The following is a 13,700-nucleotide window of genomic DNA, read 5'->3' on the forward strand; positions in this document are numbered from 1 at the left end:
ACTATTAAAACTATTGATTAATTTAATTTTAAGTTGACACAATTAATTAAATACAATTGGTATTAATTTATTAAGCAGTCAGTAAGCTTGTTGCACTTGAAAATCTTCAAGTGTATCGAAATTTATGTTCTGGTTTTTTGTTCTCTCTGTTCTCTCATCAGTGTTTATAGTTTTTAATGGAATGTTTTATTTCCCGTGAAAAAATTTACCAATAATAATAATAAAGTACTGCAACTCCGCTACGGCGTAGCAAGGTCCACGTAGCACTTTGCGTAGACGTTGTAGACACTACACATTGTATTTTGTATTAGGCTTGTATATGTGTAGACTATGGTGTAGACTGTAGAACTTAATTATATAGAACACTATAATGATCTAAATAGGTAGGTACCTAGAAAAAAAAAATATTTTTTATAATGAGTTTAGGATACAATGAAAATCAATAGTAAATTTCCTTTGAAAAGGAGACAACGATAAACTTTATGTACTTTATGTACGCAGTATGTTCAAAATATCCCATAAATTTACCAAAGTGTATTTAAAATATCAAGTTAAGTGACGTTCAAGATGTAGCCATCTTGTAGTTCATCCAAACAACAATATTACCAAAAAATCTAAATTGAACACCGAATTTTAAAGAACAGTGTTTCCTAAAACACAAGGCAGCTTACGCCGGCCCCTCCTTTGTTATCTATATTTAGTTTGTTTGTACTCAAGCAGGTGTCCTGTCAGTTCCGGCTCGACACTTTTGATGTTACTCGATAGTTTAATGTTGCACTTATTTCGTGTTAACTACCTATTGAAGTGATTTCGAGTGCGTACACTTCCTATATCCGTTTGAACGTATTGCAATAGTTTTAATTGCTTTTTTTAAGATTAATGCTAACTGGGGAGCTTTTTGAAGAGATTAACAATAAGGTAAGTTTCGACTTTACCTGTAGTCCTTTGAAACATAAACGTTTTCTTGTTATAAGAACTTCTTTGTTATAACTACTAAAAAAAAAAACACTTAATTTATGTTTGGTTAAATTTCATAGGAAATCAAGATAATCAGTATAAAAATAGAATTGCATTTCATGTCTTAAATATTTATGTACCAAAAACCTTAAATTATTTCAAGATTTATTGCAAATCGATAAAACAAAAACATAGTCTGAATTAATTACAATTCACAGACCAGCATCGTGCAACTGAAATTAATTTTATTAAACAGGATTCATAATTTGATAAACTATTAGTGTGTAAACTGTAATGTGTATCAATTATATGATAATTTATAATTCGATTAATCGACCCCAACATGAGGTTTTGTGAATAAATGCGGGTCATTTATTGTAGAATTAAAAGCTAATTTATGGTTTATTTGATGCATTTTATCATAGATTCAATAATGAATCAAAAAAATATTAACATTCAATAAATATGACGATGCTCTCGAGTGTCAATATTTTGCAAGATTCGTTGTTATTTAGGTATAATATTTGTAAGAAAAGCTCTGAATCTTGTATTTAGGAACTTTTTATAACGACGACGCGATGTAGATACTTCTTTGGTAGAGTCATGTTGGTTGATTGATAACCAAATAAAATAATGTTATAATTAAATAGACGTACCCATAGGTAATCAAATTATCTGAGACACAGTTTAATAAATAACAATAAGACAACTACGGATATCCACAATAATCAAGAAGCTAAAATTAATAAGAATTATAAGCAAGCTACAATAATCTAACATTATGTGTAACCCCACGTTAAACATTCCCTATTCCTAAACGCCACCGGGATAAAAGCGCGGTTGTCAAAAAATTCGTACAACGCGCGATTGGCTGGAGCTCGTGACGTCAATGCCGACCTCAGCCGCCCCCCCGCCGCCCGCACTCCGAAGGCCGCACGCTTCGAAAAAATATTCTCGATTTTCGGATGGAAAAATTATTTGTATTATTACATTGTAAATTAGATATTATGTGGAATAAGTATGGTCATATTGCATATGTTGTTATAGGTAGATTAGTGTAGGTAGCAATAGCTTTCGTAGCATACGAAACTACCTATGAAATAATTATGTTTTGGAAATTTATGTATTTCTATAGTATGTATGTACTTACACATATTTTATTTACGTTGCTATAATATTGCAGGCAATTTAAAATAAAATTAATTTTATAACAAAATTTGAGTGTATAAAATAACACTAGCATGTTGACCTAATTATTTGGTAAATAAAACGTGCCAATTAAGGTGCAACGTATGTTTCTCAACGAATGGTTAAATATATTTGCATATTAAAATAATGTTTCCAAAGTAAACATTAAATATACATGCATGCGCTACATCAAAAATCGGAGGGAAATATTTGCTGAATTGTGTCAAATTTCTTACAATGAGATTTAAGAAAGCTTCATCTATATTATTGATAAAAAAATAAAAGCAATGTGCTGCTGCAATGTGCAATGATTCTTTAAACCTAAGCTCTAAAAATCTTATAATATCCTTCTGTGTAAATAAAAATTATCTTATGCTTCTTTAATGTTGTTTCCACCTATTAAATGTGGTTGCCCAATTTCCAAAATTGTTTTGTTAGTAGATAATGCAAAATGACTCAATTTATTGTAATTTTTATTCATATTCACGGTGTCGCGGTCATCAACCATTTATTAATAGTTTCTCAATATATTATATAATACTAGCGGTCCGCCCCGGCTTCGCCCGTGGTACATATGAAAAATAGATGTTGGCCGATTCTCAGACTTACCCGATATGCACAGAAAATTTCATGAGAATCGGTCCACCCGTTTTGGAGGAGTATGCAGACTAACATTGTGACACGAGAATTTTATATATAAGATAATATTATCCCTACATTTTATTTGGAACAAATCATTAAAAATATTAGATGTAAAATTTACTTTAGTGTTTAAAAGCAAATCCATCATTCGCATATAATCAACAGAGAACAAGCAGTATTCAATGGTAAAAGTGATTTTTAAATATCTGCACGTTTTTTTCCAAAAAAGTTGGCTGCAGGACCGTGTAAAGAACGAACAAATAGTTAGTTGAGATGAAACTACAATCTCAATCAAGAAATATACAATCTATTACAGAGACGTACCACACATCTATTCCAAAAATATTCACATTTATAAAAAACATAACATGTACATACGAGAACGAACTTAAAAAACCTAAACAATTTCGTAAACTCAAAAGCGAAGACATTCATAACATCTCGATAAGGGCACGGCTCACGTGTTGCCGGCCTATATTTAACCGCTCTATTTAGAGCTGCTGAATCATTGCCTTAATTAGACTTATTTTCACACACCATCAAGTTCATATCCGTATACACTTGTGAACAAATCCACGATGTTTATGACGCGTTGATGTAAGGTTTAGGATTGTGAGAATCTATGATTATAATGTTTTTAGAAAATTATAGGCATTTTTGAAGTATATAGGCATTTTTGATGTAAGGGTGGCCTTAAGTAATATTATAAATAATATGAGTATTATTATACTCTAAGTATTATTATTATACAGTGCTCAATAATTAGCCTTTTTTTTGGTAAGATAATTTACTCTATTTTTTTACTCTCGGAAGTAAAAGTTCAAACATTCAATATTCTTCATGCATGACTATCCAAATATTTTCAGTTCTCATATTACGCATTTTTATTTCGCTATTAATTACTTCTTAAAGCTTTTTATTTGAATTAAATAATTAATTTGTTAACCTAATTTTAAAATAAAAGTATTCTGGCATAATTTGTGGATACGAATATAGCAAAGCTTATACATTTTATATGAGTAATGATTTCGCTGATGGTAATGGTTATGAGCTATTAAGAGAGATAAAGTTCATTGGAGTTTACGCTTTTGGTGGTATTATTAGACATTCTGTAGAGCGGACTGTTTAATTTAAAATGAGGGAAAATTGAGAGGATTGGAGGACAGAGGGGGAAAAGTTGTGTTATGTAAGAAAAAATATTTTAATATCAATTAATTATCGTGGTATCTATTTAAATACAATACTTAGTCGTGTTTTAATAATTTGGAAAAGTCATAGAGATGAAAATTTAAGTATTTTAAAAATGAAGGATTCATAAGATTGGTGTTTATAAGAAATGATAAAAAGTGATTATAGAGAATATAAGAAAATAATATGAAGACGCTTTTCCTGGAATTGTAGTAATCGCACCTGATACGCCAGAGTACTGACTATAAAAAAAATCAAAACAAACTACAGAAATTAGAATGAGGCGTACACGATGCGCGTGAGCAGCTCCCCGCCCGCCTGACAAGTCGTCTGTAGTCCGCGTTTGTATTTGCTTTAGAGTGCACGCGTTGTGACATCCTGAAATAAATACGCCTCGTCATCCAAAGCACAGATCCCGCAAATATACAACCTCAACCTTTTCCACTACTTAACATTTCAAAACATCGAGCGTCGATGATCATCAAATAGGCTAATGCCCTCAGACTATTTCCATCTGTTTACTTTGGCAGGGGTGCTACGTTACGTGTGTCATAAACCTGTAATACTATTACCGGATAAATGGATTTGTCAAGGAGAAGTGTGGTGATTTTTTATTATTTTTAAAATGGCAACATGGAGGAGGTGGTGCCGCGCGGACTGCGATGGCGTCTGTTGCCGCTCGGCCCCGCCCCGAGGCTATTTAAATATATCGCGATTCGTGACGTATGAACGTCAGAACACCGCTAATACGTTTCCTTGATCCGTCCGCCGGTGCCCTTCCGCGTGAAGAACCTCGTCTTTATTGACAAGCGGGTAAAAATAGCCTTATTTGTTTTGTTTTGAGACGGATGTAAAAGGGCGCGAAATATAAACATAGTGTTGCTCTATATCGTTTCTATTTTGGTCGTGTTTTTGTGGAAATAAAGCAGTGTTTGATATGTGCAAATATTGACAATGTCCTGTGAAAGTTTAGTTTCTCAAGTGTCTACGATATTTTGCTCGGCGCTACGGAGGGGCGGATGGGTGCTGTGTTCACATAAGTGTGAGTTTCATCTATTATCGAATAGTAACTACGTACATATTTAAGGAAATTGCATATCAAAATCGAAGCTAATTAAGACATTATAGTGCGAAGGTCTTGCAAGTTGCATACATTTTTACTGTTTATCTTGTAATCTACATTATCGCATTTCGGCTATAAAATATTACAGCTAAGTAATTTAATGAATCTAGAGTAGGGATTAGTTTTCGTTGTTTTGTTTTGTTAAATTGAAGAAAAACAAGAGAAGAATAACATATCAATCGTAAATAGGTATTAATTTGTTGTTCATTACTTAGTTATTATTATTTATTTTTCGAATTATTAACAGTTGAAAATAAAAAAGATTAGCCTGATGTTATGTACCTAAAACAGGAATTGAAACATAATCAAAACATTGGATGAATATTTGAACGGTCACAGTTTCAATAATAAATTATCTATGTGATATAAATTTAAATAAGTGATGATCGTCAAATATTTAAGAAAATTTTCATTAGTGCTACGTGAGTGCTACGTCATCTATAATGTCTTATCTGCTTTATCTCTGTGTGAAAATTACGTCATCACTTAATTTTAATACAGTGTCACAAACTCATTTGAAACAGTTTATTCAGAAGTGTACGATGATGATGAGCCGATTTTACATCTTCTGAATATGTTTTGTTTAGCTTATCTACCAGTTTAAATAATAGATGTCAAATGTATTAAAATATTTGTCAAAAAGTATCAAATAGGGTATTTATTAGTTAGAAGTTAAACTAATCCTAAAAGTGTAAAAATGATACTCAATCCATACTAATATTATAAATGCGAAAGTAACTCTGTCTGTCTGTCTGTCTGTTACTCAATCACGTCTAAACTACTGAACCAATTTGCATGAAATTTGGTATGGAGATATTTTGATACCCGAGAAAGGACATAGGCTACCTTTTATTGAGAAATATGTACCACGGGCGAAGCCGGGGCGGACCTCTAGTATAATATAATCTACCTACATTCGTTGTCATAGAGCCATAGTATAGAGTAAGTAAAAAGTAGAGACATCAAATATCGTAATTAATATTGAAATGAATTAAACTGTTTTAGTTGCATTGAATTCAGATGCACTATTTGGAATGTATCGGAATCTAGGCAGCGAATGGTTCCTCAAAATTCCTTATGTTTCAGTGACCCGGTCATTCCCATCATTCCTATTCGTGAATTTTATACACGAAATGTGCAGTATTATGATTTAATAATTAATTACTTAATAAACGAGGCACATAAATATAACTGAGATTTTTTGTGATAACCATATTATCTTCTTATATATAAAAACGAATCCCAAAATGTGTTGGTAAGCGCATAACTTGAGAACGGCTGAACCGATTTCGTTAATTCTTTTTTTATTATATTCCTTGAAGTACGAGGATGGTTTTTATGTAGAGAAAACGTAAATATGTACCACGGGCGAAGCCGGGGCGGACCGCTAGTTTATTATATATTTTATGTCGAGTTTCTTCGACTTAAACAAAATCGTCAAAAAGCCTCTAGGAATACATATAGTTCTAACCTGTAGTTATTATATCTTAGTTTGGATGATAAGAAAAGTCACAACTCCAATTTGTTATTAATGATTGATTTTTAATCGCCACATTAGGTAGTATTTCTCTCCATAGCCTCAAAAATTTGTCTTAATAAAATCAAAAGCTCTGATTTAGCTTATTCTTTCATTATTGGCACTGTTGCCTGTTGGGTAAGGTAGCATGCTATAGCACTGAACTAAATCGATGACAAGGCAAATTTTTATTTGAAAAGAAAACAAATCACGACCTTTCGGACTTCTTAAAACATTAAAATAGGTACCTATATTGTGTAAATATTATACAAAGGAAAAAGTGCACACACAACCGACCACGTCTTCGCTTTTCTACTTCCCAATTATGACAGTCCCTAACTGTGTTGATCTTAATAGTATTTTTGTAACAATTCTATGTGTGTACATATCGCTCAACTTCTTATAAGAAATAGGCATGAAATAGGTGACGTGCGAAAAGTATAACATACAATATGTAAATAAATATACGCGATAAATATTGTAAATTGGATTTCTATAATTTGCTACATAAAAATAAGTGAACGTTAATACAAAACAGTGCTTTTGCAAGCCCGCGTCTTAAAGTTTTAAAAAGGAGAAGCTTTTTCAAATGTCTTGTCGAGACAACATCCTACCTATAGGTACGTAGTCGAGATTCGTCTCTGAAACAAAAATATTTTTTCTTTCTTAAAACATTTAGTAATATCTCTGATAACGATATTGATGCAACAAGACGTAACATTCAATAATAACTCGATCACATTCGAAGTTCAAGGGTAATTTCAAAAACAGTTAAAAAAATATACCATAGACAATTCCAATTTCCAAAGTTGCTTCTATCTTTGTACAAGGGGCTAATAAATGTCGATTAGTTGGATGGAATGATTGCGAGCGTGATCACTGGCTGGGGCCGGGGCATGCGCGCCGCTATTGATCTCAACTCCGGGATGACCGCGCACTACCCACCTCTTATTTGTGCGCTCATCTTGTCTATGTTCTCGATTAAGATGTAACTGTAAATTATGTGTGTATTTCTCTTGATTAGGTTTTACTTTTGTTGTTTTGTACTGTATTTACAGGAGTTTTTATTTTTATTAAGGAAGTTAACATTCTTTGCTATCATCTGATTATAATATGTACAAATGAAATAATGTATTTAATGAAACGATAAATTTATCATATTATAGTCTAATAAATGTATTCAACCTCTATCTTTCCTAGAGCCTACGATAGGCTACGAAAAAAAACCTACGCAAGTCCTAACTCCTAACGCTTAATAATATAAAACTGTTACGAGATATTATATTCCTAATTCCTAATCCTGTTTCTAAATATGACTAAATCAATTTCTTATATTACATCTGTGTGAACGTAAGTAATTACCAAGTTACTTACTATTCACTTAACTTTACTTAATATTATGATGAAGTTAAATTTAGCTATATATAATGTTTCACTAGTTTTTTATTTATCTTAAACTAGCTTTCCTCCCGCGGCTTCGCGCGCTTTGTCTAAAACATAATAAATTATATATCTAAAAAAAACCTTATAAAACCTTCCTCTTGAATCACTCTATCTATAAAAAAAAAACGCATCACAATCCGTTGCGTAGTTTTAAAGATTTAAGCATACATAGGGACATAGGGACAGAGAAAGCGACTTTGTTTTATACAATGTAGTGATACCAACAGTTTATTTGACATAAAAGGACTACGTTTACGTTTTTCAACTTTAATCATGTATGTACTTACACCTCTACAAGAAAAGTTCGATACTATGTTTAGTTTTTTTCGTTCACCCAAAATATTCCCTGCCCATATCATTAACCCTAATCACCATACTAATGTACCCAATGTACGTTTCAGTGTGCAACTTCATAGTGCACGAGCGATGCGTGGGGCAGGTGGTGACGCCGTGCTGTGGGGTGGCGCCGAGCCTCATCAAGGTAATGTATAATTTACTATGTATTTGCTTGATACAATCATAGATATAGACAATCGTTTCTTTACAAAGAATAACACGTACAACTAACAATAAAAAACAAAAAAAATGTGTGCGTGTACTACTAGTGTACACACGTTAGAAGTGAAACTTCTTTATGACCTTATTTTTCAAAAAATAATTTACTATAATATGCAACTTTACAGAAATACGTCGAATCACGCGTGGTAGGGATAAGAAAAAGATAAGATAAGGAAAAATGTCACGCGTAAGTCGTAACGAAAAAATGTTAAACACTAAATTTTTTTCCAACCCCGATAAAGAAGTTTCACTTCAATAAGAAAAAACAGCTTAAATTTTTAAATCTCTACTTTTTTTAAATAGATAGCAGATAGGTGTATTTCATATAATATTTCTTGATCCATTTTCTACAAAAATATATATTTTCGATAAAATGTAGAGAAATTGTAAAGCACGTTTGGTTGTGTATTTACTTACATACTTACGACAATTTACAATTTTACCCAAATATAATCTACAATCCAGCTACTTCAGTTTTATGAACAAATTACATTTATATTCTTATTCTCTATAATTAACTAGTTAGGTACATTATAAATGATAATAGAACACAATAACTTATAATAATTTAAAAGCAGTATATTTTAGACACAAAGCTTTACAAAATAAAAATGAGTTCGCGTGCCACGATTCCCTTGTTATACCCGCACATGCTCAACCAACCATCATGTAATTGATAGCTCTTCGAATAACACGCACTCCAGGGATAGCAGACTGTTGGTGGACATGGAAACATTAATAATGCTAATGTTTATATTTATATTAGGGTTAATGCTCTAGCTAATTGATCAAAAAGATAACCTTTTTAGGTATTCATTAGTGTATAAATTAATTGACGATAACCACTCGCAATGAGAGAGCAAAATACTTTGACTTTTTTCATAAATTTCTTCAGTTACAATAGGTAGGTATATAATCGTATTTATTCAATGAAAGTGCAAGTAATATTAATGATAGAGCTCTAGCTCTAATTTTTCTCAAACTTTGTCTAAAACATATCAAATTATCTCCTGAATTCTTCGACGAGAACCACTGTATTTTTTTTTATTTGTAGGTATACACAACTTGAAATTAACACATACACATAGTTTACATAACAATCTTTTAAAATGAGATACATACACAATATCTTAAATAAGTGAACACAACACACACAATCCATGATTCTGTTAAAAATACGCATCCAAATACGTTGCGTAGTTTTCGCCAAACAGACAGCGGGAATCGGTTGGACACCCATGAGAACTCTACAGCTCAACAGCTCAACAATATCCTAAATACCGGGTGTAATCGTTAAGTGTGCACAGGTGATTATTCCGTAATTATTGCAGATATCAAAAAACTTTAAACTGATATCGAAAGCCCTTTACCTAATTAGTAAAATGACAATAATAACATTTTAAAAATAAAACGGGAAATATCCAAAAATTTGACACCAAACACTCCCATACATTTAGTATGAGATATGACTATCCTAAACATGTAATATGAAAAATTTTGGTTCTTTTTTTTAATTTGTGCTTAAATTACTTCAAAAATTTTAATAAAAATTCATTTAGAAACTGTAAATATTGCTCGATGTGGAATACAATGGTATTCCAAAACGAGGACGTCACTTCGAAAATTTGCTTTGAACACAAAATGTATGGAAAATTCTATGTACGGGAGGGATATGTATGTGTTTAATGTAACTTTTTTGGATATTTCCCGTTTTATTTTTTTAAAGTTATTATTGTAATTTTACTCATTAGGGCTTTCGATATCAGTTTAAAGTTTTTTGATATCTGCAATGATTACGGAATAATGAAATAATGAAATGAAATGAAATGAAATAAATTTATTTGTCCATTATATGATTTACAATTAATGTACGACAGTGGGTCCCAAACTAAGTGAAATACTTGTGTCTTGGGACCCTGAGTTGCGCTTCTTGGTTATATACATATGTTATGGACAGTAGAAAGTTAACAAGTAGGTAAATAATCTAATGTAATGGAAGTTAATACAATTAATAAAAAAATAAAAGAAAAACAAAGTACATTATTTTGCGGTTTGCAGCACGCGTGTTCGTGATAGTGTGTGTGTGTTTACGTGTGTGTGTGTGTGTGTGTTCACGTGTGTGTGTGCGTGAGTGAGTGCGTGTTTGTGTGTGTGTGTCATTGTTTGTGAGTGAAGGCATATTGTTATAGTGTGTGTCAGCTCAGTGGTCCTTTAAGTAATTGTTCGGTTTCTTCAAAAGACAGTGTATGTAACCATTTCTTTATGACCTTCTTGCATGTGTAGTTCGATAGTAGTGTTATGTTACAATGTTTGTTGACACTATTGTATATCCGAGGAAACAAAAATTTTGGACATCGTTTAGCTAAAAGGGAGGATGCACGAGGACATGGCAGTGAGAATGTACGCCTTGAGGTGAGTTTTTTAAAGTCCTTTCTTATTTTTAAGGTTCTGTGAGTAGTTAACACAGCCTTGAGAACGAAGAGCTGCCTGACCCTTAGGACTGCGAACTCGCTATACAGGTCAGCTGTTGGGAAGCGGAAGGGTTTTCTCAGCATCACCTTTATGACGGCTCTTTGCGCTCTCTCCACAGTGATAAAGTTAGTTATTCCTGCACCCCCCCAAACAGATATGCCATATTGCAGAATAGATTGACAGAGCGCGTGAAATACGGAGGTGAGAATTGGAAGAGGAGTACAATCTCGCAGTTTTTTCATTACATAAATGAGTTTTCTAGTTCGCGAAGACAATGTTTCAATGTGAGATTTGAATGATAAGTTTTCGTCCAGTATAATTCCGAGATATCTTATAGTTTTTACACGTTCCACTATAGTACAGTTTTGGTCGCAGTTGTTTAATTCAGGATTATTGCACGTATGAAATTTAACTTGGAGATTTTGATTTGGTTTCGATGCCTGTGTTTTGGAAAAAGCAATTAATTTAGTTTTTTTTATATTTAAAGTTAGGAGATTTCTATCGAGAGCTTTAGCTAAAGTTTGGAGTCCAGATTCTGCGAGTTTGTACACCTCATCCCATCCATTAGAATGGAATATAATGGCTGTGTCGTCTGCGTAGGATATTATTTGAGCACTATTTAGGGGTAAGTTTACTATTTCGTTTATGTACAGGGTAAATAAGGTAGGACCGAGTATGCTGCCCTGCGGTACGCCAAATTTAATTGGTAAGACCTCACTCGCTATCCCGTCTATTTTTACATATTGTTTGCGGTTAGTCAAATAGCTAGAGAACCAGTCAAGCGCAAGGCCCCTTATTCCGACTGATTCTAACTTTTTAATGAGCAGACTCGGCGATATGGTATCGAACGCTTTGGCTAGGTCGATGAATACCGCCAAAGCTTGTTCGCCATTTTGTATATGCGAGGCCACTGAGTTAATTAGCAGCATGGCAGCGTCTTCCGTCGATTTACCCTTTCTGAATCCGAATTGCCTGTCACTAATAAGATTTTGTTTATCTAGGTAGTTAAGTAGTCTTCTGTTAACTATCTTCTCAAGAAGTTTCGATAAAATGTTTAATAGCGCGATGGGTCTGAAGTTTTCAGGGATGTCAACTGGCCCCCCTTTATGAATGGGGGTTACGGCTGCAATTTTCCAGCAATCAGGGAATGAGCCTGAACTTAAACTCAGGTTAAATATGTGGGAAAGAGGTATAGCAATAAAAGGCCTTATTTTTTTCAATAAACGTGCCGTAATGCCGTCAGGTCCAGGCGAGCTATCAGATTTAATCTGTAAGAGATACTTGTTGACTTCGGATTCATCAGTAGGGAGGAAGAAAAAAGAGTTTATCGACGGGGTGGCCAGTGAGTGATTGTTTGTGAGTGTTTGTTCTGTTGCAGAGAGCCTGTTTAAGATTGTATTAGAGAGATTTTTGCCAATTGTCGTGAAATAGTGATTGAGTGAATTTAGTGTGTTGTTGTGTGTGTCATTAGCTAGTTTTATCGGGTCATTTTTGTGTGCGGAAGGATGTATGATAGATTTAAGTGTATTCCAGAGTTTTTTTGGGTTATGCTTGGTGTCCTCTATTTGCTTGCTATAGTACTCGGACTTTAGTGTGAATAGAAGCTTGTTACAAACATTTCTGTATTTCTTGTAAGTGAGACGCATATTTTCATCATAGGGATGTTTTTTGGTGAGACTGTGCAGTTTATCTCTACGTTTTATGCATTTGATAAGATTCGGAGTTATCCAGGGTTTAATGTTTAGTTTATTACGACTTATGTGAACTTTTTTTGAGTGTTTATCAATGATGTTTAGTATTAAAGTTGTGAATATAGTGACTGCTGTATTAAGATAGCTGCATGAAAGTACGTTTGACCACGTTAAATTACTGACGTCATTAGTAACCGCTGTCTCGTCGATAAAAGATTTCCATCGGATACGAGGAGTGGAGCTCTCTTTATGATTGATTGTAGTTGCAGCAATAGCGATGTCGTGGTCTGTTATAGAGCTTTTGTATACAGCACCAGATTGCCCAAAGGGTGATTTAATAAATATGTGATCCAAGCACGCATTCTCTCTAGTCGGAGCGTTTATTACTGGAACAAGCCCATGCGATGCCATGACATTCAGGTAGTCGTTTCGTTTGTTATGAGCCGGATTGCATATGTCGATATTAATATCCCCTGCAACCATTACTGTTTGGTATCTGCTTAATGTACGCAAGTTTTCGTCTAGAGAGAATAAGAACCTGTCTATGTTTGAGTAAGAAGGAGAACGATATAGCCCTAGTATAACGGTATTTGTGTTAATTTGAATGAGGAGACTATCGGAGTCAGTTATGTTCGATTGTAAAATGGTCTTGGTGTAGATGTCTCGCAGATAGATAATTATCCCGCCATTTTTGTTGTTCTGTGTAATTGTCCTAGCTACAGTATATCCAGGTAAAACATCTAGTATTGTACCATCAGAAAGCCAACATTCGGTTAAAACGATAATGTCAAAATTAAGGTTGAGGTTTACTAAAGTAACTGCAAAATCATCAAAGTTGCGTTGATAACTTCTTACATTGAACGTTAATAATTTGAAGTTAAGTCGTGTGTTGGAAAGCTTTTTTCTGCAATCTTCTGTGTTT

General features: G+C 33.3%; 1 protein-coding gene across 1 annotated transcript in view; it reads left to right on the forward strand.

The window, feature by feature from the left end:
• The window catches only part of LOC149488275 (diacylglycerol kinase theta), a 38,515-nt gene that overhangs the window by 8,046 nt on the left and 16,769 nt on the right, over positions 1 to 13,700 (forward strand). Inside the window, exon 2 of the mRNA XM_089695446.1 lies at positions 8,459 to 8,538. Within this exon, the coding sequence (XP_089551572.1) occupies positions 8,459 to 8,538 (80 nt within the window). The remainder of the gene's footprint in view (positions 1 to 8,458; positions 8,539 to 13,700) is intronic.

The sequence above is a fragment of the Colias philodice genome, chromosome 5 (genome assembly GCF_061535455.1).
Source record: "Colias philodice isolate Cphi_HAF_F1 chromosome 5, ilColPhil1 Martin Lab GWU primary, whole genome shotgun sequence".
In the NCBI taxonomy this organism is placed as follows: domain Eukaryota; kingdom Metazoa; phylum Arthropoda; class Insecta; order Lepidoptera; family Pieridae; genus Colias; species Colias philodice.